Genomic DNA, 27,042 nt, shown 5'->3' on the forward strand with positions numbered 1-27,042 from the left:
GAGGGCGTACCCACCAATGTTCTAAAATACCCTTCGTGTACCCTTGCTGAAGGGTACAGGAAGGGTACACCTATCCTTCCTGTACCCTTGCTGAAGGGTACAGGAAGGGTACACTTATCCTTCCTATACCCTTCATCGAGGCTGGCCAAACCCTTCCCGTACCCTCCAGGAAGGAGAGGTTGTACCCACCAATGTTCTAAAATACCCTTCGTGTACCCTTGCTGAAGGGTACAGGAAGGGTACACCTATCCTTCCTGTACCCTCAATGGAGGGTAAACCTCTCCTTATTGGAGGAGTTTATTTTTATCAGGGAGTGGAATGACATACTGATTAATTAACAAGAGAGATGGAAATTTTCCACAAATTTATTAAACGAAGCACGACGAGTTTCGACCATTAGATCCTTCTCAAGTACAATAGGAAGTTGTAAACATCAGGAGCTGTATTTATAAAGTTCGTATGAGTGCGTGGGGAGGGTTGAGGAAGGGGAGGAGACGCGTCATTTGGTAGCGTGGTTGGGGAATGGTGTGCCAAGGAGCCCATGCATGTTCGGTCGGACAGGCCGGAACTTTACCACCCGGATGAAGGAACACAAAAAATGCTGGGAGAAAGGAGATATCACCTCTCATGAGGCGAAGCATCTTCTAGAAGAGAAACATTGCTGTGATTTTGACCCGGAAATCGTCCGCGTGGAGAGGTAAGGCCGAAGGCTGGACACGCTGGAAAAATTGGAAATTGTGCTAGAAGGGGGCGTTTCTTTGATGAATGAACAAGCATTCATGAGATACTCCCCGATCCTCGCCATCCCATTCCCCAAGTACGCTACCAAATGACACATCTCCCCCCCTTTCCTCACCCACTCATACGAACTTTATTAATACAGCGCCTGATTAAAATACTTGAGAATGACCTTACGGTCGAAACGCGTCGTGCTTTGTTGTATACATTTGTGGAAATTTTCCATGTCTCATATTCATTAATCAAGAAAGTTGATTACTGGAACGGATTGGAATACTCTAATCGAATCTTCAGTTATAATGCCAAGATGATGTTCTCCCGAAATTGCCGAGAAGGCACTCCATTTGTCGCAGGGAAACTATTTCATTTATTTATCGTGAAGTTCTATTTCTCCCAAAGGTTCTTCAAGTGCTGATATTCAAAATATCACTTCTTATATTATAAATTTCAGTGAAACCTTGGAATTTTGATTTCGCCTGTTTCTGAGATTCGTTGATGTTCGCCAATTTTTTTGTCGACTACGATCGAATTTTAAAGATAAAGAGACCTTTGGTTTTCCTTTGGTTTTTAGATTTATCGCCGACTTTTATAGCTATTCGCAGCGAAAAATTACGAAGAAATGAGAATTAAAAATCCACAAAATGTCCATAGATATGCTAACCATCCTAGCTCCACGAAAATATCCACCGTTTTGAGGTATAAAATCAAATTTAACCGTTCTAAACAAAAAAGGTCAACAATTGACGGCTTGCAATTTAAGTTTATTTACGTTACTACTTTCGCATGCATTTCGTAACTAATTTCGTTCCTTAACATTCTAACGTGAGCATTCAAAGTTTACCACATGAATTATTGTTTATCACTTCATTGACTGTAACACTATTTTAAGGAATAATTTGAAATAATGGATTCGAAAAAACAAGGGCAAGGCAGGGTATGTATCAATCACACAATCGCTGGCAAAACCTAAGTCCTGCTCATTTCAAATACGGAGTAAAGAAATCAATTTTCCTAGAGAGATCATTTTTACCTTTGAATCCATTAATATGTAATATGTTGGCTAAGAACTGGTGAATTTTACAGGCAAGGTCGAGGTCCCGTGGCGGGCAGAAAATATACAAAAATCCGTATTTGAATTTTCTTCGCGATTTCAGGAAGGTGAGTTATATCCTCTTTAAAATTCGTGCATAAAATAATACTGGCATTGTTACTTATCTGAGAATGATAGCTTACGACTTAGTTAAAAGATGCATATTTTATGCTTCTTTGGTGGCTTAAAAATTCTTTGTATCATATTGCTTCAACTGCAACTGACTTATCCAAACATAAGTAGCACCTATCCTAAATCATGGTTCAATTCTAACCAGTCGTGCAGTTCCATGGAGCCAAAAGAGATTATGATACGGGCAGGGAAAGTGTGGAGAGGCCTTCCTGCCGATGAAAAACAGAAGTACATTGAAGAGGCTTCCCAAGCATCACGAGATACTTTACCTTCTAAAAAAAATCGAGCGAGGGAAAGGAAAGAGACACAAAGGGAAAGACAAGTAAGCGATAATTCAGTGATATATGTATGCAAAAATTAACTATGAATAAGCATGATGAGTTTTGATTTCATTTCAGGAGAGAGTAAATTCTCGAACTGAGAGCGACGATGGCGAATCTATTTCATCGTACGATTCTGACAATTAAAGTCCATATGGGCTCAAGATGATCTGTTCAAATTATTCCGAAAATATAACATCGTACAGTGCCTTTCTGATTATTTTTTAACCAAATTCATTATCTCCATCGTTTGCCATAAAAATTATTGATAATATATATAAAACTTACATGAAATGTAACTCCTAACAGCTAAAATAAATATCGCCTTGTCATTTGCAGCCTACTGGTTAAAGTAAACCATAATCTCTATGTTTTCTCTCATTATTTTGGCAATTATTGTAATTTAAAGTGTTGTTATTACGTCGAATTTCTGTGAAATTCTGGCTATTTTTTCAGCGGTGCCCCTAAGTTATGGCAGTTATGCTTTTATCCTCATCTGGCGAAGACGGAAAAAAAGTTGACGACAGGGAGAGAGTAGAGCTGCTATAAATTAAAGCAAACACGTTCAAAATATCCAGAATTTCATAATCATAGTAATTTATTTGAGTGAAGAGGAAGTGTGTGAAAAAAATGAATTCATGGTACATCTTGTTCAGAGTGACTATTGGTAATTTAACTTCGGTATTCTTCCTTAGGCAAGTTTGAATTCGTTTTCTCATCAGGGGAACGCCGAAATGCACTCACTTGAAATGGAGTAAGGTCTAGGAGCAGTCTTACAAATAAGCTATTGATCAATAGCAGAGTTGAATGGTTATCTAGCAGCCAGAATACCAAACCCATTTTAAGGATTCACCAATGATACTAGAAGCTTTTTGACGCATAAATGTTTTCCTAAAAAGCATAGAAAAATCAAAATAGACTGTATTTCCACGAAATGCGTCGTTTTTTATTGTAATGTATTTGAGAATTGATGAGTTCATGTTTTCTCCTCCGCATGCTCGGATTTTTGTGTAGCTATAGTTGCATACGTTTTTGGGAATAGCCGCTCACATATTTTAAAGATCTGACTTTTCCTCTCCTTCGCTGGAAACCTCAGGGACACCGAATTCTGAAACGCAGCGCATCAAAGCTACGTATCCTGTTTGATCCGCATGCGGTCATGCAGTTGAGTTGCAACGTGATATACATAGGTAACAGCAAAAAATAGAAAAGATGATTTCCGCATATCTCGTATGGGATCAGCTTATATTCCGCTCCACCACACTGACCATTATGTGCGCAGACCAAGAACGACGCATGGATTAAGAGTTAAGTGTAGCATCCTTTGAGTTATGTTTTACCTGCAAGCGTACCAAGAGGTGTGCCTACACGGCAGGATGTCCAACCGCAGAAGTTGTATGACGTGATGTGACAAACGTTATAAGAAAACGGCGCAGGGGATGCGTCGAAAACAACCAAAAGTAGCACTAAGGGCTTTGGGAGCATGAGATGCACCTAAGTTCTTTCTTTGGTTGGGATCCGTGCAGCCACATGGAAATGCATAGTGGACAGACAAAGAGACACCCGTTTTTACTAAATAGATTTCTCAGTCCGTAAATCCGCAGTAGCGTAATAACGTAAGCTTCAGTGTGGACTTTTACGGGCACAAATATAACAACAGTGGACTCAACAGCCGTCAAAGTGTTTTTAACGGCAGAGCGATTAGAATTTCACTGGGAAATAAGCAACGTTAACGGAATTTTATATTCTTGACGATAAGATCGATCTAATTAATGAAGTTTCAATGCCATTTCTCGAAAGTGCAAATACGCCACTGCAAGTACTAAAAATAATTGGATCCCTCAGCCCTCATCGCCGAGCTGCGGGAATTTTCGAAAAACGATTAAAATGTGTATGAGATGTGGCAACATTTAAAGCCTCAGTAACATGATCATGATTTCCGACCCTTCCAAGCGAATTGATGAATTATATTTTTGTCCTTCAACTTTAATGGTGGAGTTCATCCCTTCACTATTAGTTCCTCCGGAATCACACGATCACTCTTTCTCATCCCTTCCGTGCGCTAGCTTCAGCGATTGCTACTATGATGGCAGAAAAATGACCGTTTCACACAATCATTTTCCGCTCCTGGGATGCTAATCTCATCCCTATATCCAATTATCGGCATGTCCCTTTTTCCATTGCTAAACCACCGCTGGTGCCATCTTTCAGCATATCAGAACGCACAACCGATAACAGCGATTGTAACTCCACACTTGTCTTTTAATTTAAAGACAGCTGAAGACACGGAGATTGACGGAGAAAGCGACGAAAAAAGGGACGGTGGGAATGACAAAGAGAATGAGGGCTCAAGGGGAGCCCTTCGAGGGTACAACACACCGATGCCGGGAACCAAGTCAGAGACTTATACGCCCGATCACCCGGGGAAGGGCTGGAGAGGAAGGAATAAAGGAAAGAGGCGCCGCCGCGATAGGAGCCCGACGACGCCTCTGGGGTAGCATAGGGTAGGAAGGATTGGGACGGGGAATAACACCTTAACGCTATAGGAGCGAAAAAGGGCCCAACTAAATAGCGAAACCAGGCAAAGCCATTACTGTGCCAACGATTTTTGAGGATTATCCTATGAGGAAGAATAATCCAACGATCAAATCGCTAGATGGTGGGAATGATAGTGTGATTTAAGAAAAATGACGGGTCGATCGATCACTCTCGAAGGAATCCGGCAATCTAATGGACGCTCGCTGTGAGAACGTTGCCACTTCGATGATTGAGAAAGTAGAATTGACATTGGAAAGTGATAACCGCAAGAATGTTTCGCGAGTATGTTGTGCATGAAATTGAGTGAAGAATCACAAAATGGTAGCTTTTCCGGTACTTCCGCCGCGATTTTGACAGATATTTCTACGTTTTAGCCGATAGGTATGTGAAAGGTCGTTACGGTAGTCTTATTAGTGTAACTGACCTCTTAGATAAACTCGGATGGGAATCTCTGTCGGACCGTAGATTGAAAAATAGACTAAACCTTTTAGATAAATTCAAGAGCAGTGTCTTTTCTGACGAAGTTAACCATATCTTACGGACGCCAACATACTACGGAAGATCAGATCATATAAATAAAATAAGAGAGATAGATTGTAGAACAGACAGATTCCGAATGTCATTTTTTCCACGATCAATAAGAGATTATAACGGCAGCAATTGAGCCCGTAAATAGATTGCATGACTTGTAGTGTAGCCTACTAACATATGTAAAAATTAATGCATGTTTCTTAATTCAATTATTATTTCTAACAGCATATAGTAGTATAGTTTGTTAGTAGGGGACGTTTTTTACGGTGTGGTGTGCATGTGGGAGTCCAAATGCGTGCTGCATGCTGGTGATTGATCACCCCCTGCCAAACACCCTAGAGGTGGCTCGCAGGGTATTATGTAGATGTAGATATTACGAATTATGACTTCATTCATTCAACACCGGTTGATAAAAATATGAAAAAGAATAATGTTTTACACGTTAATACATCTAGAAAGTCTTGGTTGTATCACATCTTTTTATTTAGAATGAAAAATCATACCATCGCTAATGCTGTATATTTACTATAGGCTTGTTTTCATTGCGCCATTATAATTATCCAACGAATCTCTGATGGTAACAATACAAAATCATTGTAAAACTTGAATTTTGGAGAAAAGGTATATAAGACGACACGCGTAGTTATTTTTGCCGGCGGATATTCAGGATTTATTCCATTGGCAAAGGCAACTAAGCTTATAGCGGTATTGCGCCATGCCAGTTGCGTAGCCAGGATTTTGAAATGGGGCTTTACCGGAGATTTTGCGGCCCTTCCGGGGTGCATGGAAAACACCCCAGCACAGAGGGGTCCGCGGGTACCCCCTAGTATAATTTGATGCTGAAAACACGATTTTTAGGACTCAAAAACAATAAATATATTATCGTTTTATTCAATGCGGCCATAGTTTTATTCTTACTCGCTTTTGACGCCTCTTTTAAAGGCTCAAGGGGCGGGTTGTAACCCAGAAAGCTCGCCCCGTGACTGCACCATGCATATATTACCATTAGATTGCCTACAGACAAAAATAAAAGATCATTTTTTATTTTAAGTATGCCGCGACTAGCAACGGTGATAACTTTTACGGGAGAAATAATTATAGGCCAATATCCTTGACCAGTTGTCTATGCAAGACCATGGAAAGAATGGTGAACCGTCGGCTCGTTTGGTGGTTGGAGCGTCTGAACCTTCTTTCCAATATCCAGTGCGGTTTCAGGCGAGGTAGATCCACCACAGACCACCTCGTGAGAGCCGAAAATTTTATCCAGGAGGCTTTCCTTCTGGGCCAGCATGTCATAGCCGTGTTCTTCGATCTGGAGAAGGCGTATGACCGAGTCTGGCGCCAGAAGATTCTGAATACGTTACACGAGTGGGGCCTAAGAGGAAATCTCCCAATTTTTATCAAAAATTTTTTAGCAGACCGTGTTTTTAAAGTAAGAATAGGTAATCATTTATCCGGAAATTTTACACAACATAATGGGGTACCACAAGGCTCTGTACTCAGCGTCACACTCTTCGCCATTGCGATAAATGACGTTACAGAATGCGTCAGAACACCAGTGATGGGCTCCTTATTCGTGGACGACTTGGCCATTTTCTGTCGATCATCCACAATTGCCAGTGCCGCACGGGTCATCCAGCTGACCCTTAACAGACTTTGGGAATGGTCGAATCGAAGTGGATTTCGTTTTTCCGTTGAAAAAACGAAATGTATCCACTTCCATCGTAAGCGGGCACAAGTTCCTCCACCAGAACTTCGCCTGAGCGGCCGAATTCTACCTTATACGGATTCAGCCCGCTTTCTGGGTTTGATTTTTGACCGCCGCCTTAATTGGCGTGAGCACATTGATTTTTAAAAAAACAAATGTTTGAAAGTTTTAAATATCCTGCGATATCTATGTAATTACTCGTGGGGTGCCGATCGCTCCACGATGCTTTTATTGTATAGAGCATTGGTGCGCTCGAAATTAGACTATGGATGTTTTGTCTACTCCTCTGCCCGTGAAAGCTATTTGAGACCTTTGAACACGGTTCACAATGCGGGGCTTCGATTGGCAACTGGAGCTTTCAGGACTTCTCCGGTCTTGAGTGTTTACTCAGATTCTGGGGAGCCCCCGTTGACTGCACGCCGAAGCATCCTTATGTGCAACTATGTTGCTAAAATTCTAACAATGAGAGGGCACCCTAGTTTTAATATTATTTTTAACCCACGCTTTATAAATATTTTTAACAGGTGGCCTAGGGCAACTAGACCCCTAAGTATTACTTTTAATAATTTTATCCTGGACAGTGAGTTTATACTCCCAGAAGTGTACCCCATTGGGAATTCGGAAAATGCACCTTGGCAGGTACCTTTTCCACAAGTCAGCTTTGTCCTCCACAAAAATCAAAAATCTTTGACAACTGCCGCGGAATACCAGCATAGCTTCAAGGAAGTAATGCACCGCCACCCCGACTTCATTCCTGTTTACACGGACGGATCGAAGTCGGAGCGTGCGTGCGGGTGTGCAGTGATCTCGTCTCACCATGGAACCCTCAAGGCCAAGCTCAGTCCGCTGTGTAGCGGCTATACGGCAGAACTGTTCGCCATAAAGATGGCTCTGGATGGTATTAAGTGTAGCAACGCGTCCTTTATGGTCTGCAGCGACTCCATGAGCGCCCTGCAGTCCATTTCCAGTTTTTCTCCCAGTCACCCAATCGTCCAGGAAATTCAAAATAGACTACTTTCCCTTGCTCGGAAAAAAGTGAAAATCCGTTTTCTGTGGGTTCCTGGACATGTGGGTATTGCTGGAAACGAGAAGGCCGACTCGGCCGCGAAGGCAGCCAGCGAGGACGACGTTGCTGATTCTGTGCTGGTACCATATGAAGATTTGAAGGCGACCACAAAAAAGATAGCCTTGGAAAAGTGGAAAGAGACTTGGCGCTCTCTTACCGGAAGTAAACTGCGCGCAATCAAGCCGGTAATTTCAGCGTGGCCCACGTCTGTCAGGAGGAACCGCAGGGAGGAGGTCGCAATCGCACGATTGAGAATTGGGCACTGCGCTCTGACCCACTCGTACCTCTTCACCGAAGAGAGAATTCCACCCCTACGTGATGTTTGCGACTCTCCCATTACTGTGAGACATCTCCTGACTGAATGTGAGAAATACCGCTCTGTGCGCCATCGGCTGAACATCGGAGGAGACCTAGGGCACATCCTAGGAGACGACCCTGATAGTGTCAGCCGAGTGATAAAGTTTTTAATAGAGACCGGGCTAATTAACAGTGTTTAAATTCCAACCTTTTTATAATTTGACAACCCCTTTTATTTCAAAACTTTTATGAATGTTTAAATGTTTTTTTTTATGCATCTTTTAAAATTTTTGTTTTTATAGATTGTCTGTGGTGCAAATGACCTTAGTTGTCGAGGCACCCTAATCACAAATACTACTACTACTACGATAACTTTTACGGGAATCACCCGCAATGCACAAAAGAGGATATGGTTCTTACGACCGAAATTTCTTCGCTAAAATATTTTTTACTGGACGAGACGAAAGAATTAATTTTGGAATGCCCCTGGGATGTTATGCAGCAATTGCAACTTTGAAATTGTTTTCGCCGCATTTTTTTTCTTTCTTTCATTTGTAATACTCATCCTTACATTTTGAGTTTCGAACTTCTTAGGACATGGGAAATGAACTATAGAGAATGGCGGTGCCCTGAACTATGACCCAGTGATCAAAATAACCCCGTAAAATTTGATAGAATTTGTCCGGGGGGACAAACGCTGAGTAATTAATTATAGGTTGTTATAGAAACTGTTCAATATAATGTTTTATTACTAGCGCACTGTAGGGTGGTCAGTGAATTTATGGAATAAATATGGTCCGAAGTAAGATGGCAAATCTTAATTAAATACTGCAGAAAGTTACACTAGTACCGGAATGAATAACCTGATACCACTTTTTCTGAGTATTGTTTTGCAGATATAAACGCTGACACCTTCTGCAAAATTTGCCTAACATTAAATGGGGCATTACTTAAGCGACTAACTTAAACTGCAGCACAGCCATCAACTCTGAATCAATGCTGCGGGCGAATCAGACTGAAAGGTGAATCTATTTATTAAGGTTAACATTAGAAAGAAAAGATGCCCTTATTGAAATTCCTCGACTGGCAAAAACCATACAAGAGGAAGTTTGACAATATCAGGAATATAAAAAGCTGTATTTCTCAATTCACCACGATCGCTCCCAAAACAGAAGAAGTTCCTCTTTCGCGGGAAATTCATTGGGAACCAGAGGATAGTTGACATTGCCCTTCAGCTGTCTTTCCCGACTTCTAACCCATAAAAATTGCATTTCTGTAACAGTGGTAGGAAATTAAATTGAGCGCAATGGGTTTACGCGATAAAAAGAAGGTCGTACTCTCTAAAAATATTTGAATGAGAGGCGATGCGATGTATTCACGATATTTTTGTGCGCCAAATGGGTTGGAAAAAATTGAATCAACAAAAACTACCTAGGCAACAATCAATACCATAGATTCCAGTTTATTTAGCAGGATTATCTCCAAGTTCCCGTAGCACTATACTCAATCGGCCAAAATAAAATCAACCAAATAAAATTTTTCGTAGTGTAATCAATAGTTAACGGCATGGAACGAAACGATGAAGGAGTAAGCAAATAAAACTAGGAATCTCCTCATTCCCAGATTTTAAAGTCTAGAATAACAGGTTTACCGCATTTTTACTGTGATCTTTCAGGGAAGAGCGAGGTCAAGATCTAGATCCACAGCAAGGAGGAAACGTTCTTCTAATCCATTTTTAAACTTCATTCGAGAATTCAGAAAGGTAAAGAAAAGGTATAATCAGTAAAAATACTCTTAATTGACGTGGAACACAGACTCATTACCTTTTAACCACCCTCAGAACACTGACTATAGTAGTTACAAAGAAGTGCTGATTCAAGCTGGAAAACAGTGGAGAAAAATGTCTCGTGATGAGAAACAGAGTTATTTCGAGGAAGCAAGAGGGGCCTCGAAAAAATCTCCGGAAATCCGACAAAGAAGTAGAAGCCGACAAAGGAGTAGAAGCCGAGGAAGAAAAGTAAGTTTCTCTATAAGAAATTAATTTCTTTTCCGCATTTCTGGACGCTATGAATTAAATTTAATGTTGGATTATAGAGTGCATCCCGCAAGGATACAACAGCTGAAGATAAACCTGAATGTGACGAACAAAGTGACAATGTGTCATCCTCGACTGAAGATTAAGATAAAAAGCACCAAATGATGGAACCAAAACAGAAACCTCACCAAAAGCGGACCACCGATCCATTGTGACAAAAATGGATACAGATATGTCTGCAGCTTAAAGCCAATCGTGTTCTCGTACGTATGATTAAAATGGCCAAAAAGTGGAATGACTGAACTTTTTTGAGATGAAATCATCAAAATGACCATGCCACAAAAAGGAAAATGTGACTAGTAATTGATCGTTAGCAATCAAATTAATTTCAAATAAATAAATATATTTCCGTTTTTACTTCAAAAATATAGTTGTAAATTTAAAAGGTCATTAACTTGCCACGAGGGTTTCTTTCCAAATTATTTTCCTACACTTCCACTTCACTTGCCACTGACTTTAACATCGCCATATTGAGTGCCAACCTTTTGCGTCATTCTCTGCGTCAAAATTTTCTGCATTAAATTTTCCTCATCAATAGGGGCGAATTTCTTCTCCTCTTCGCCTTCCATCGGAAAACAATGACCACTTATTGGATTGGATTTTCCCCCACTTGTAAATTTCCTGCAGAAGCTCTCTCCCCCGTCTTCCTTCCCCGAAATCTCGCTTCATCTTTCTTCCACGTCCTCACATCTCGGGAATCGCCATCTCACTTCCGCTTCATTACCTCAGAGCCCACGGAGTAAATCCATGAACGAGAAATGCACAAGTTAGGGAGAAATCACGGTGACGTGAGTAAAACTTAATAAAAACATCTTGTCGTGCACACTGACCGAACATTTCCATGCGAATTCCCAAGCATTCACTTGGGGTAAAGAGGTGTTGGCCCTCCCACCGCGATTTCTGGAAAAAATTAAAAAGATGGTGGACTTTAAGGAGGCTCCCTGATGAGTATTTATTTCTCCAGCTTAACAAAAAGCTTTAAAAAAAATAATCGATGAGTATAAAAAAACCACTTGCCGATGCATATCAGCCCCCGTACACATTTACGCGAAGAGGTATTGCATACCACCCAGGCGCCAGGGAAAGAGATGAACAAACATTCAACGATAACCTTATTGAGTCGCTGCTGCAATCATAGAGAATTCCAACTTTGTTTTCATTTTCCCTCACGATTTCCTTACCTTATGTTTTAATATTTATGTGCTTAAAATTGTAAACTGTGCAATGTCTCTCAATGCCAAACCCTATCCATTTAAGAAGATGTACACCTCTCTCCAGCCTGTGATACATTTTGGTAACCTATTACTCCATTAAAACTTATGCTTGAAATTTTCAGAGTGTATAGAGTAGACATTTGACAGGATGTGCCCGTTCCTCCGATATATAAAAAAAATACCCTTAAAAAATAACAGAGGTAAAATTTTCGAATTTGAGATACAAGCAATTGAAGCTATGAAATCCAACGATTCGGCTTTCTCTTCGTGAAAATTAATACTGAATGAAGATATACAGCCTTAATCAATTTTCACAGATTTTTTATTTGATACAATATATTTCGACTCTAAGGCATACTCAAGAATGATGCCTTAGGAACGAAATGAAATAAAAATCCATAAAAATTACAGAGGTTGTACATCTTCATTTAAATGTAGAGATAGTTTGCTTCAATCTTCAAGTTCATAGAATAAGCACTGTCTTGGTCTTTGGGGTGAAGCCACATCAAGTGGTCACTGTTCACATACCTGGCTGACATTTTGGAGGCGATACAGCACTCCATCTTTCTCGGAAGGTATGTGAACAGTGACAACTCGACAAAACTTCACCCAAAAGACCAAGATAGTGCAGTGATTAATTTTAACTGGGGAAGCCTAAATTTTAGAATTGATAGAACAAGTTTGAAGCGAGTGTTATTTCCATATCGATTTGAAAAAATTGCATCTTTAACGTTTACATCATTTATAATATTGAGCAAAAAATGGTTTCACATCCCAATTGACTCGTTTAAGATTTAAGTTTTGATTATTAATTACAAATCACTCATTTCTTACTCATGAAACAAACTCCAATCCTAAACCCTTATCTAATTTTTCCCTTGTGGATAAGGTTATTCCCCCTTAGAATGTTATGATTTCCCTGACTGGTTTAAAAGTCCCTGAATTTCCCCTGTACCCCTGATTAACCAGAAATCTCCAATAATAAATAATATGCTTTTCATAATATAATTTATGCAAATAATATCAGAATAAAGAGATTAAAGAAAGATAGTGGGGTATTTTATAAATGTATGCATAAATATATCAATAAAAATGAAATAACTGTTTAAAAAAAGCTTTAATTTGCAATTGAGAAAGGGAGTCCAGCGGTGCCAGATGTGACAGTGGGATGACCCACAATTGCTTCACCTAGTCCATTTCTAGCATTGATTACTTTCTTGAGAAAAGTAAAAGGGATGAAATGGCAAGAGAATGTCACAGCTATATGACATTGACCTGAGCCTGAGTGAAAGGAAACACAAATAATGGATATTAAAATATTCCTAGCAAGGTGACATGTCTCAGAATAAGAAAATCACTCATAACTTCAAATATGAGGTAGTCACCAAACATTAAGAATTTCATAACGTTGAAAATTAATTCAATCCTAAACCTGGCAAATGTTCCAAAGTAGCGAGACTGGGGCACAGCACAAAATGCACTAAGACAAAGCAAATGATACTCTACCACACCTAAATACATTGAATAACAGATGAAAGCACATTTAAGATTCACCAACAAATGAAGAAATCTTAATGTAAAATAGTACATCTCTGACAATAAGTATTGTTCATTACAGCAAAGAAGAGGATGATACACTAATTTCACAAAACTATCTCAGAGTCCCTTTGACACAAACTTAATTATCTTATTCCCCACACCAATTTTTTGCTAGGCTTTTATGCAAAGAAAGCCACACAAACCCTTTGAAATGAGGTAGATTACAAGGCAGTTGGTATCCTGTTTCAGCCATTAGTATCGAAGTGATTGGCTTTTATTAAAAAAATTAGAGTGACCAGAGGACTGAAATAGTAGGAAAAAAGTTTTTTGAAACAAATAGAATGCGGAGATTTATTTTTGATAAATTATTCTTATTATAAAATAGACATTAGACAGACAAAACCGAGTTCATGTGAATGAAAAACAAATTACATACATGTGATATAAACTGTGGTGGTTAATTACACTTCACGAAGAATAATTACTTTGAAATTAAAACTCCTCTCAAATCATTTTATCTTTAAAAATATGATTTCAACTTATGTTCCTGTGTTCTGCTTGGACTTTATAACATCATTCTTTTGCAACTGTTTGGAAACTGTAGCTACCTTCTTCTTCAAAGTATGGCGTACATCACTTGGAAGATATTTTTCGTACTTAGTCAACTGTTCAAAGGAATAGAAACCACAACCATCATTACTTGATGAAATAATAAAATCAATTGATACGCTCCTCTTCAATTTGAAATATTTAGGAATGGGCCTTAAAACAAAGAGCATAAACAATATCAAAGTCCCAATCACTTGAGGCCATGATTTTAAGCTTATCTGAAAGCTTGGCTAAGTATTATCATAGATTAGAATTCACTACTTCATTATGGGCCAAATATTTCAAATTCAAATAAAATTTGGTGGATTCAAGGGTTAACTTGGATTGCCTTAAAAAATCCTGAAGATATGTTATTAAAACCTAAAGTTAAGTAAAAGCAGCGGCTTCTATGGCAAAAGAATAAAATTGGATCTTTTAAAGGAAAAAAGGCAATTTATTTGCTAATCAAATTACTAATTCAAACATTTTGGAGATCACTCTAAGCACCTTAAAATGATAGAACTGATTTCAAAAGTTAATTCAACAACAAATTTCAAAACCACCAGGTTAAAAATATAAATTAAAATCAGGAACTCAAGGTTTTTTAAAGTGCAGTATCCTTTTAGTTATGCAGAACGTACAGAATGCTGCTGCTGGGCCCTGCTACCAATCGGCAACTTTCAGGTCAGTTCGGTAAGTGAAGTGCTTTGCTCAGCTGCTACACTTGTGAATGAAGCAAGAGAAGTGAAATGATCACACTAGGCCGAGAACTCATCACATTTTATGTCAGTTACTATGGCTACTGACTGTTAAGTGACATGCTTTTGATAGTACTTCACTTTCAAAGTGAACTTCTACACCCCAAGCATTTATTTTAAATTTTATTTATCATAATATTCTATCCCTGGTATGTTTTTATTCTGGAATCTTCGAAGTCATAGCCTGTGTTTAAGTATTCCAGGGACCAGACCGAAAGATTTTTTCGTACGATCCATCTCCTAAATGGTGAAAGACCTACTCAAACTCAAGCAGTACTCAAACCCACAATGCATTAGCAGGTGACAACTTTACCTCGCTGCCACCAGGGCTGAAAAATCATTGGCGCTCTGGCAGCCCATCTCCAAAATTGAGTCTGCCACACATAAATTTATCAATGTCCTTTGCCACTTTTACACTTCAGAATACAAAGAAATAGTACGAGGGAGGATTTTTTTACAACCTCTGATAGCTCAGCAAAACTACTATGCAAGCGAAAGGCAGGTGCTGCCCAGGTAAGGCAATTGCGCGTCCTCCACACCACATGCTCAAGTCATTTCTGACTGTATGTTGTTAGTTTAAGGTTAGCAGCAATCTCATTTACTACGCTGCCTCAATTGATTCTCCCCTAAGTGTGCACAGCTAAGAGATAGCCAGAAAACTTGCCTGATGGCTTCAGCATTGATATGTCTCGACCTTTATGCCGATAAAAGAAAATTTTTCTTCAATGCAATGTGGCTAGAGTGAAACAGTGTGAAACATTTTGTCCTTTCCCATTCAAAACAAAAGAAGAGACATGCTGACTTCTGGAAGTGTTCTCATCAATGACAATGCCCATCATCTCAGTGCTGATGCAGCCCAACTGCTCTTTAAGCAATTCCAATGGGACATTTTCGATCACCCGCCGTGCAATGCCGACCTAGTCACGACCACCGAGAGAGAACGCCAGAGCGCTGATGCCTTTAAATTTGCTGACGTCACGAGCCATAGGCTATCAACCACGCCTCCTGACAATGCTTGCAGTTGTTTATATTTATAAGCCATTGCGGTGAAAATGGTGTTTAGGTTGCTGAACGCTAAGATTTTTGGAGTTTTAAAGCTTTTTCGGTAGTTTTGTGGACTACATTATCGAATATAACTGTTCAAGAAATGGTGTACTAGTGTTGTGTGCCTCTGTGCAGAGGAAAATACACGGAGGAAACGAAGTGTGCGTTATCAAATTTCCTTAGGACGAAGAGACGAAGAGGAAATGGATACTTGCCATTCCAAGAAAAGGCTTCCAGCCGACGAAATATTCCAAGCAGTGGCGGCTGGTGGTAATTTGTCTAGGGTGTGCATTAGAGCAGATATAGGATGATTTAATTATATTATGTTAATCCTAATCCATGAGCATCATATTTCGTCGTAATAGTATACATAGCAAGCAAAACATATCACTGGTACATTCTACCCTTAAAATTGCATGAGCAGAAATAATATTAGCATGCATGAAAGTAATTATTCTAAACACACCTTTACAAGTGATGGTAGATGAAATTCATTCTCCTTTCCTTACACCCTATGAGGAAGTAGTGTAGAAAACGGCCGTACAGATGACTCTGTTTCAGACGGACTCGGGCGCAGGTAGTGTAGGTGGCGGGCTACACCGCTACACTACCTGGGAGTCACTCACCAAAAATATGCGCGTGCGCACTCGCATCATTTTGAGTCTGCTCCCATCACCCATTTGAACAGCACATACCCCCCTGCTTACTTCGTCCCGCCGGAGCACCCATAAGCGATCGCGTAAACCGAAAATGCGACCGGCGCGATGCCACGGGATCGCACACTTGTAGAGCTTGTAGAAGGATATAGCTGTAGCGTTCGGAGCTTCATGTTTCTTGCATATGTAGACGGGATTTTTATCCTTCTAATTGCAAAGGAATAGTTTTCTTTTATAATTCATTCATCTTTGGGTGTGCACTTGCTAACATGCGTATACGCACGCGCCGCCACTGATTCCAAGGTGAGTTTTTACCTTTTTCTTTCTATTTGGATGGCGTGATTATTCAGGGAAATGTTAGCATAATTTAAATTTTGATCCTCATTAAAAGTGAATTAAAAATTTATTTGATATAAGTATTGACCGGTAGACGAATTTTTAGAATTGTTTCTTGAAACAATTCTACTCTCGAGTGTATTTGCAGGTTGATTTTGATATTATTTGCATTATCGCTTGAATAATTAATGGTTTTAATTATTTCATAGTACTTAAATGTCTTTGAAATTCTTATATATCAACGCTAAAATAGAATACGGTGCATATCCTCGTGTTCTAAGGTGTTGTTATTAAGAAGAACTTGATTTTTTGAGGATGTTATGAATAATTTTTGTAATTATGTAGTAAATTGTGGAAACATGTGAAACACTCAGGATGAATATGTGGGCTACCTACTTGTGTAATAAATATGACATTAAGTAGTTCTTACATAGGTAATATGTACCAACTAATCGTGTTAATCTAAGAAGGATTGTGTACAGAGCAAAATCTTAAAGTCTTCGAGGGTATTAAATGAATCATTCTTCAGTAGTTAGTAAATTATGGAAGCATGTGAAACGCTCGGGATGAATAAATGGGCTACCTACAAGCGAGATAAATATGGCCCACGTCTAAGTTGGAATTTTAGATCAAATATTGTTAATCTAACTACCACTGTGTGCACATCGAATTATCTAAGTCTTGTTTACTACACCCTTATCAGACAAAGGGATTTTTTCACTTGAAATACAGTTGATTTTCCGTGTACCAATAAAATTATCTCTATTTTAAGGTGTGTATCCGGCATTTTTTGGTTGAAGATATGCTTCATGAAAGCTCCTACTTCGATGAGAAGTCAGGAAAACTGCTGGTCGTACCATTGATCAGGCCAAAACTGAAGGATGGTGCCATGCCAAGGGTCTTCGCTGATTGCCCTGGGTACCACACCATTTCAAAGCAGACCAGGGATGCGCCATCAATGAGGGAGCGTTTTGAAAGTGCTACCGTGGAAGCTGCTTTAGCTGAAAACTCAGGAAGCATATAATTATGCTTCCTGAGCCTTAAGGCTGAGAAAAAGCTAGACTCTTTTGGAAATGTAATTTCTCTGGTGAAGATGAATAAGTATTCAGCATTTAGGGATGTGGTCGTGAAGCCGTGGGTTGTAATACTTATGCATTTAGAAGAGTGTGCACCACCTCTTATTACTTACTCATAAATAATAGACATTCATAATAATATCAAAGTATACCACTGAAAAAGGGAATTAAAAGAAATAGGCTAATTCACTCCACCTTTTCAAGCCTATTTCATGTATGAAGTGTACCTGTGATGTGTTGGATAGAATTGAAAAACTACACAAATAATATAAATATTTATAGCGATATTATAGCTCTACTGGAAGAATGCAAAATTAAAGACTCTGAAAATGAATCATTGTATAACTTTATCAAATCAAAAATTTCTCTTGTTCCAGAAAAGAAGGAATGATTAAGGTACAGCTGTGACATATATGTATTTGCTGCAATGTTTTCTTAATATCACCTCAAGCTTATAAATTTGCCCGCAATTCTGGTAATTTGGTTTTCCCCCATCCAGTTACTATCAAATGGCTCTGCTCTCTTTTAAAGTTGGTCCAATTAATGAGCAAGATGAGCATGGGTTTCTATCTTACATGAAGCACCAAGTATCTCATTACAGAGCCATGAGCGTTATATCACCCTTATGATGGTTGAAGTTCATTTGAAACCCTTTCTCGACTACAAGGGCAGATGTATAGGAGGACCTGCTTGTAACTCCAGCAGTTTAGCTTCTAGTGCTCATGCGTTCGAGGTAGAGAACTTACTATATTCATTTAAAGATGTTGTCCATATACTGCCAGTGAGTACTCTGTCAGCCTGTGTTCTAAATGATATTCTGAAGAAAGTCAACACTGGTCTCAAAAAAGTTGGCCTGAATGTGGTTTGTGTTATAAGTGACAACAATTCCATCAACTGGAAGGTAGTATCTCTCTTCACCAATCCACCAATGCTGAGTATAGTTTATCCACATCCTTCTCATCATTCCTCACCATTACTCTATAGCCTTGACTGTGTCAATATATTTAATTGTATTCGCAACAACTGGATCAGAAAAATTATTATTTTCCCAAATGAATGCATAATATGCTACATTTCTGTGTTATCAGGTAGGTTATGGTATTTTTCCATTCAAAGCAATCTCCCCAGGTACTTTAAAGCAGCAAATCCTAGTTCACCGTTTCTTAAGAGATTACAATTCGCCCCATTAGTGCCCAAATAAGTGCATGAATTGCCATGAAATTATTGTCTGCAGATAGGTCTAATCGAAACAATTTCTATGCAATTTAACAGAAGCACAATCTAGTTTTATCCTAATCTTGGGCATGCGTAAGGGCATAACTTGTATTTTATCATCATTTAATGCAGCGAATCGTGACTTCCATCTTTACACTGAAATAAAGATGAGATTGATGGCAAGCGTTTTCAAATGGGCAATGAGCATCAGGACAAAGGCATAATTCTTTGAAGTCATTGGCAACAATATTCCATGATAAAGGTATGGTGAGGCTTGTCCAGAGGCACGACCAATACCTCAATCTCCAAGGCGATTATGTCGAAAGGACACCGCAAGAGTGCTCAACATTTAGCAATGATATAATTTCTAATCAATCACTTCCTCTTCTGATCATGACCCATCGGAGGTTGAAAAAAAAGGCCCTCGTAAATACAAGGTGCTGTAGGATAGCCATTTACATATTTAGCCAATTTGGTAGACATTCAAAAAGGTAAAATATCGAGGTTAGTTATATTCCCCAAGACCATGCAATGCTTGTCATGATGTCAAGAGTGTAAATAACACCTTGGATTTCATAAAGTTATTGTCTGTAATCATGTAACTGGGAAACTACCATGTTACTATAACCAATTATCCTAAAATATGCATTTATTATTAAAATAAATTCACAGGTAAGGAAAGAAAGGGATAGGAACATATATGTATGTAATGGAAAAAAGACAAGGACAACGGTGCTGTGGTAGATGGAAAAAAAGCTACTACAGCACCGTTGTCCTCATCCTTTTTCCATTATATGTTTCATTATATGTTATATATCCCTTTCTTTCTTTGCCTGTGAATTTATTTGTATGTTTGCGCTTAAGGCACCGTGTGAATGAATGAAGTAGTGTATCAGCCATATTGGCTTATTTCACTTGGGCTCTGCGTGCCGCGAAACGCATGTTCCTGTCTCTTTCCCACTATCGTGTGAGCGTGTATCTTTCCTTTCATCCTTGTGTCCTAGTCCATTCCTTCTGTTGGTGAGTGGTGAGCTGCCCCAGTGCCATCTATTGGTCACTCTTGTGGGCCATAGCAAAGGGAGTTTCCTGTGCATAAACTCCCGCTGAAATCATGATAAATCTAAGCGTCCTGGTAGCACAACTGGTAGAGCACCTGGCCAGCATCCCGGAGGTTCTGGGTTTGAGTCCCAGTCAGGCTGCATTTTTACCCTTTGATTTCTGGCTTTTTTCCATCTACCACAGCACCGTTGTCCTCGTCCTTTTTCCATTATATGTTCCTATCCCTTTCTTTCCTTACCTGTGAATTTATTTGTATGTTTGCGCTTAAGGCGCCGAGTGAATGAATGAAGTAGTATTTATTATTAAATATGAACTATACACAATGAAGAATAAACCTACCAACACCATAAGATGAATCACAGCTTTTCCTCTGCTTGTCTTCCAACAATCTTCTGAGAGGGCAGCATCACACTTTCCACAGGTAATCGCTTTTGCCACTGCATTTAAAACTTTTTGGAACATCAAGTAACCAACACTTCTTGACTTTATTTTCATGAAAGATCTTCCACAATGCTCCCAGTCATTTTTCCCTATAAAAATACCTGCATTGATTAAGTCAGAAAACAAAGAATAAACAATTTTCTTAGGCATAAAGTAAAAAATTCAACAACAGTATTTTTAAAAGAAAACCTACAACAATGGCTGAATTCCAATCCACTTTTGGGTGTACCAGACATGCTTAGATTTCCAAAGTTTTTAAAAGTGTCCTCAAGTTGTCTACCTTTGGTCAGTAATACATTGAGTCAAAATAGATTAAAACAATATTGACTTAACAGAATACCTATAAGACCACAAAAAAATTTTCCCTCCACATCCATGAAGGGTGTTTAAAAATTTTTTAAAAGTTAGTCATTTTTTGTTTCCATCCCAACTTTAAGTACCCAACTACTTTTGTTCTTTAGAAAGCTTTTGTCAGGACAATATTAGCCACATTACTGTCTCAGTTGTCTACAACTGATCCCTTTGGATGCCTTGTGGGACCTTCTCAGGTGTCAGATAGAGTCAAGCAAGGTGTCAAAAGCTTATATTGGAACGTACCACAGGATGTGAAACCCCCCTTTTAAGCATACGATCACTCTGAAAACCACAAATGAATCAAACTCATTCCAACATCACTACTCACCTTGCTGATGCTGGCTAGTAAGCCACCGATCCAGAAAACACAAAAATGGTTCACTCAATTCAATGGGGCCTGCATCATGGGAGTTTTGGATGCTTGCAGACTGATCTCCATTAATGATGGCCAATTGCGATTGAATCAGAGCAATATTCCAAGGAAGTCTTGAAAGATGAGAGGCAAAATTTTTATCTGGCAGCTGGAGTGCAAGGCAGAGAGATTTCCAGCAATACTTTCTCATTTCTGGGGATGCCTATGGTGCAAATTTTGAGGAAATATTCTACATTGAAAAGGAAATCCACAAAATTGTGATGCATTTGAACATAAGTTTGTAAACAAAAACTGGCCTCAAAAAGGTCCCTACAACTGTAAAATCAATTTTAATTCATACAATATGTATAGCATACATATGAATTCCAATTATGTACATACTCACAGTAAACCAAATCAATTCCAAATACCAAAGCCTTAATTAGGCTAATTTTTAGGAAGGTTGTTTTATAATGTAAACTTTCAATTCATAAATAATAAATTTGAATCAAATGGTACACTATTGAGGAATTATTTAATTACAGATACTAATAAATAAATTCATAGGTTGCATAAATGTTTCCATTGATTTTAAAATTGAATTCTGTAAATAATTAATGCATGTGAGTATAAGCAAGGTCCTTTTCCAAATCTCATTAGCTTACTCGGGCGCACAACATGATCAACTGAAGATATAACATCCTGATAAATGCAGCATTGGCCAAAGCATTTCTCCCAGCATCAGTGATTTGAATGAATGGACCAGCTGAAAAGGATGACTGTTTTACATGGATTTGTAATATTGTATTTAAAAGCTTCAGAGACGAAATTGAAAGGTCATTATGACTACTTGAAGTCGCTTTCAGAAAGTGCCAAGCATTCACAGAAATCTGCTCAGCAGTAGACTGAAATACAATGGAAATTTGAAGCTTTAATTTAATGGTTGAAACATTTGAAAATCAGTAACTAGTGATTAGAGAATGTCGAGGATTATATCATGGAACAATTAATATGAATTCTTACCTGAGAATATGGATCAACACATAATAAAGATGCTAGGATGGAATATGCTAGTGAGTTCAGGTCCTCCAAAAAATTACTTGCACTACTGGCATTCTCCTGATATTGGAGGGCAATGCCCTTTTGGTTACATTTACTCTTCGCACATAAGTTAGCAGCCCACTCCAGTCTTTTTACTTGCCCAGAATGGCTCAGCATTGCAGAAGCAACTATTCAAGACAATAAATTATTCATGTTGAATATGTCCCTCTTAAGAATATGATTTGAAAAATTTTACATTAGTGCTCTCAATAAAATGTTTTCAGTCTACTTACTACAGCACATATTGGATATGGTCTCACCACTACACCAACTATCATCAGGTTTGAGGTCACCAGACACATAACTCAGGCAAAGCAAAATTTAAAGCTTATATCACACTTAAGGTGGTTCATCTGTGCCATCTTACACCCAATCATGAATATGTTTCTTAAGTCTTGCTTCCCGAGATTCTAATATTGCATTTGGATAGGAAGAGGGGGCAAAGAAAATGTAGACTTGAGCTGGCAGAGCTCTGACATACAAAAATCTACCCTTCTACACAATGACTTACACCCAAATGTGATGCAATAAGGTTGCTCCTTCAGAGCCAAAAATGCCATTCATCAAATAAATTTGTAAAATGGAATGGAAAGAAAAGCTAAGACGTAAAAAAATCTCCCCATTTGTACAATCTCTTGTAATTTAAAGTAATAAAATGGGAAACTTGGAGCCAGTGACGTGATGTAACGAAGTAAAAGCAATCGAAACAAGGTTAACAATTATGTCTCTTGTAATATTTACTTGTAATCAATGCATTAGAGTAATCATCACATTTTTGTTTTCAAAAGTGAAATTTTGAATTCCTAGTTTGATGATCAAAAGTCAGTTCCAGCTACATTAACCTCACACATAGGAGTACATTTTTAAGAGAACATATTTTTTATGCTTCAAGGGTTGAAATAAAATATTTTAATTAATATTTAATTCAATGGCATAAAAAATAATTAATATTCTGGTTTAGACTGTTAGTACTCCATTCACATACCCCAAATCTTAAGTCACACAGCATACATTCATAAACGATTTAAAATTTTCATGGTGAATAATATTCAGGAATTCATCACGGTCTCTGCACCAGATTATTGCAGTCATATTGGCTGACGTTCCAGAAAACGACATGGTTTACAGTATCAAGGCATGTTACTGTCTCAATGTAGGATTATATGAATTAGATCTTTTGCCTTAATTAGGTATGTGCAACCTAAAATACTTTGTGCAAAGGTGGATGGAATATAGGAAAGGGTATTAGCGTCTCTGCTCATTGAAGAGAGATTAGTGTATGTTTATTGGATTGAAATGGTAAATGTAAATGAGGTTTTGCCTCAACCTTTGTATCCTAGCATGGTAATATGCAACATACTACATAATTACGGTGTGCTGGAGATGTCCTAAGCCATATGCAACCATCTTACCCGAACTGTACATTTGGTTGCATAATCATAGACCCAATAGGAGCATCAACGATGCATAATATGCCAATCATACTTGACAGAATTGTTTTCCTCAATAAATATATCGATTGTGTGAAGTAAACTGTCCTTTCAACCCGTTTCAATGAGAATAGAAAAGTTAGCTTGAGAAATTAACATGGCTTGCACAACGCATACAAACCACCGAGCTTGCTGGGATTGTGTGACCCTTTCCCACATTGTGTGATCCCACAATATCCTGCTCTTAACACTGGAGATATGTTTTCCGAAACGTTGGCCAGTGTAACTGCAACAACCTATAGTGAACCTCACCTCAAAAGAGTAGGTACCTGAACATACATTATGTTTAGTGCATTGGTGAGGTGGTGAACTTTACATGAAAATTATTGATAAGAAGTCATGTATAAACTATGCAAGTGTTGTAGATGATTCCCCAAAATTCCAAGGGGGGATGAGAAACTATCCCAGCATGCATTTGCTGTACTGATCGGTTTGGGAAAATATGTATTTTCAAAATCAAATCACCTAAAACATATTATATACATACTTGAGATGTATTTGCTTAGTCAAGGAAAATGTTTGATCCCTTAATAAATCTAATTGGCCTAAGTGTGATAATCTAATAGTCTAATTCTCAGTGCTTGAACATACCATGAATTATTGGTAAATAAATTGAAGAAAGCTTGAACTCATAATCATCTCTAGTTGCTAATTGATGGTCAATGAAGTTTTTCAAAAACCTAGAGAACAATTATCCACGGTGATCCACACTGCCGCTAACCGACAGAATCAACACCAGATTCTGGTAAAAATTTAAAAATTCAAATACGGGAACATTCAGGTACTAAAAGACTTTAAAAACATGAAAAATTGTTTATCAAATCAAAATCTGCAGTTAGCAGGAATTTTATATTTAAGTGATGTAAGCATTAATTGATGAAAATATAAATATATTAAAGCGAGTCAATCAAAATTTGATTAAACTTCATACTTAAGGCTTTATTCTTAAGAAGTAATTATGCAAAATATTAATAAGTCACCAAATAAATAAATTCGTAGCAAACAGTTTTAAAGAAATTCTACTGTTGATTTCACTGTAGTACAGAAAGGAAATGTAACTGTAGGTTCCACAATTATTTATTGGTGCAACCAGTTAGGATGCAAAGCATCATCAACAGTCACTTATAGCTATATCATTTCCATTTTTTTTATAGTAAGAGTTAGATGGAGTGTTAGGATGGAGTCACCTCACACTCCATCCTAACACTCTGTCTGGTGATGATAGTTAGTATCAAAACTAGAGATGGGTCGAATAGCAGATTTCTCGAATTCTAATATCGAATTCGAATATTAAATCATTGTTCGAATATTCGAATAACTCGAATACTAAATGATGAATGCCGGAATGTTTGACTCGGTTGCCTATGCAGCAGGCAACACAAGATTTTGGGGAGTAATTTTGATTTACTTTAAATGATTCGAACAGGAATTTAGCTGATTAATGAATATTTTAATTTTATGGAAACAATTGGGCATATAATTAATTCAACTAACATCGCTTTACCCCCACTTCTGCTGCCAAGTGCTAGCTGACAATCTGAGGCATTGTGCAAAATACAAGCTCTTTTCCACCGGATTTTCTTCGATTATTTTCAGTCCATCTTTGGGAGTTCTCACGAGATAAGAAGATGAATTGGAATTGCTATCAGGGAGAAACCAAATATTCTGTGAAAATGTCCCTTTGTCTGGGACTGTAACAATAAAGATTTATAGCACCACTCATTAATTGTAACTTGATATATACTTTCGGAAAAAAATACCGCATCAACTTCCGAGAAGCTCTGGTGCTCATATCGAGTTTCGCCAGAATGCTAAGTCTCCGTCGTATTTTCACATATATTTCTTTGCGTAAAATGCTTAAATAAACTCAGAAATACGTCGTGTTTGGTCTTATTCTTTTTGAAATTACGCGCACATTACTAATATTTCAATTCAATAAATGTGTAACATCAATTGACGAAAGTCATTCTTAGACACCTTTTGTGCTAATAGATGACTCATTCAGCGGTTGACCTCCACAGAAATGGAGAACTTCGAAGCTGGTAGGAAAAAAAAGGTCAGTGGGGGAGAAAAGGGAGGGCCGGAAACACGTTTCTATTGTTCTCGTGCAACCCGGTATTTTTTCGAAGCTAAGGTCTTCGTAATATGATCCCTGCGCGAGCTGTGACCTTTTTTTTATTTCGAAGAAGAGGAAATCCTCAGAGGGGTGGGCTAGTGCTGAATGGAGAGGGATACCGGATCTTGGGAAATGCGCTAATGTAAGTATCCCACGGTACTCACACAGCAGTTGACCTCCAGAAATGGGGAACTTCGAAGCAGGTAGCCAGAAAAAGGTCAGTGGGTGAGAAAAAGGGGGAGGGCGTGAAACACGTTTTTATTGTTCTCGTAACTCGATATTTTTTTCGAAGCAGGTGTCTTCGTAATGCGATCCCTGCGCGAGCTGGGACCTTTTGTTTGATTTCGGAGAAGAGGAAAGCGTCAGAGTGGGTGAGGCGAGTGCTGAATGGAGGGGGATAGCGGATCATGGGAAATGCCCTAACGTTGCTATCCCACGGCACTGAGGTTCTCCTGGTGGGGGGAATCGGGGATTTTCGGATTTTTTCACCCGACCATTTTCGGTTCCCCTCGTCGAACTCTTTTCACCGCTAAAATCCACGAATTTGATGCAATTCGTCAACTTGCGTAAAACGGCGCTGCGAGCACTAAATGACTACAGTTCTCTACATTTTTCCGAGTCAACTACCAACGACGTGCGTGCGACAGTGTATGACGCGAAATTCAAAGTATTCGAGGTATTCGAGGCGGTACTTTTCGCATAACTATTCGAAACCTCGAATATCGAATACTTTCTAATATTCGAGGTATTCGAGTATTCGCGGATACTATTCGCACATCTCTAATCAAAACCGATTGCATAAATAAAAATTGTGGTACTAGCCATTGCCTTTTCTTTCCAAACTATCATGAAGGAATTCCATAATGTTTCACCTGACATTATTGAATTTAAAGATAAAATTGGTACAAGTTTATATCAAAATCCATGAAATTGTTCATTACTTGGTCCTATCTCTATAATTATCCTTTCACTACAATCCATGAAGTGTGGATAAGCAGAGTGAGGCATAAGACATGCTCCTTGAGTGTAGACAATGGGTTGCATTCTCCTTCCCTTATACTCCAGAAAAGAACTATACCGTGCAAAATGCAGAGCAAAGACAGAACTTCCTCCACTCTCTGCATACTCACCATGGAGAAGATTAATTTCATTTGGTAATTAGCCCTTCAAGTGATTTTTCTAAAATAT

The 27,042-nt window shown here is 38.5% G+C and overlaps 3 protein-coding genes across 3 annotated transcripts in view; 2 read left to right on the plus strand and 1 right to left on the minus strand.

The window, feature by feature from the left end:
- The first annotated feature begins 1,492 nt into the window (after positions 1-1,492).
- On the plus strand, positions 1,493-2,643 carry LOC124160490. The gene is made up of 4 exons (XM_046536346.1): positions 1,493-1,672; positions 1,822-1,896; positions 2,106-2,282; positions 2,359-2,643. Exons 1-4 carry the CDS (start codon positions 1,643-1,645, stop codon positions 2,425-2,427), a joined length of 351 nt encoding a protein of 116 aa, XP_046392302.1. The 5' UTR covers positions 1,493-1,642; the 3' UTR covers positions 2,428-2,643.
- Positions 2,644-9,872: 7,229 nt separating this feature from the next.
- Positions 9,873-10,881, plus strand: LOC124161559 (protamine-like). Its single transcript, XM_046537940.1, has 4 exons — positions 9,873-10,007; positions 10,096-10,182; positions 10,261-10,437; positions 10,515-10,881. The coding sequence occupies exons 1-4, from the start codon at positions 9,987-9,989 to the stop codon at positions 10,599-10,601; spliced, it is 372 nt and encodes a 123-aa protein (XP_046393896.1). The 5' UTR covers positions 9,873-9,986; the 3' UTR covers positions 10,602-10,881.
- A 2,737-nt stretch (positions 10,882-13,618) lies between these two features.
- LOC124161554 overlaps positions 13,619-27,042 on the minus strand; it is a 41,411-nt gene continuing 27,987 nt past the window's right edge. Inside the window, exons 15-19 of the mRNA XM_046537931.1 lie at positions 22,171-22,376; positions 21,813-22,052; positions 21,124-21,370; positions 20,340-20,542; positions 13,619-13,933 (exon numbers count right to left, since the gene is read on the minus strand). Of these exons, the coding sequence (XP_046393887.1) occupies positions 13,808-13,933; positions 20,340-20,542; positions 21,124-21,370; positions 21,813-22,052; positions 22,171-22,376 (1,022 nt within the window). The 3' untranslated portion in view covers positions 13,619-13,807. The remainder of the gene's footprint in view (positions 13,934-20,339; positions 20,543-21,123; positions 21,371-21,812; positions 22,053-22,170; positions 22,377-27,042) is intronic.

Source organism: Ischnura elegans, chromosome 6 (assembly GCF_921293095.1).
Source record: "Ischnura elegans chromosome 6, ioIscEleg1.1, whole genome shotgun sequence".
NCBI lineage: Eukaryota > Metazoa > Arthropoda > Insecta > Odonata > Coenagrionidae > Ischnura > Ischnura elegans.

Excerpts from the sequence above, each read along its gene's own strand:
- LOC124160490 (XM_046536346.1), top strand. The coding sequence starts at position 1,643 with ATGGATTCGAAAAAACAAGGGCAAGGCAGG. Across the intron at positions 1,897-2,105 it reads TTCTTCGCGATTTCAGGAAG|TCGTGCAGTTCCATGGAGCC; the intron begins GTGAGTTATATC and ends AATTCTAACCAG. Across the intron at positions 2,283-2,358 it reads AGACACAAAGGGAAAGACAA|GAGAGAGTAAATTCTCGAAC; the intron begins GTAAGCGATAAT and ends ATTTCATTTCAG.
- LOC124161559 (XM_046537940.1), top strand. The coding sequence starts at position 9,987 with ATGGAACGAAACGATGAAGGA. Across the intron at positions 10,008-10,095 it reads TGGAACGAAACGATGAAGGA|GGAAGAGCGAGGTCAAGATC; the intron begins GTAAGCAAATAA and ends GTGATCTTTCAG. Across the intron at positions 10,438-10,514 it reads GTAGAAGCCGAGGAAGAAAA|AGTGCATCCCGCAAGGATAC; the intron begins GTAAGTTTCTCT and ends GTTGGATTATAG.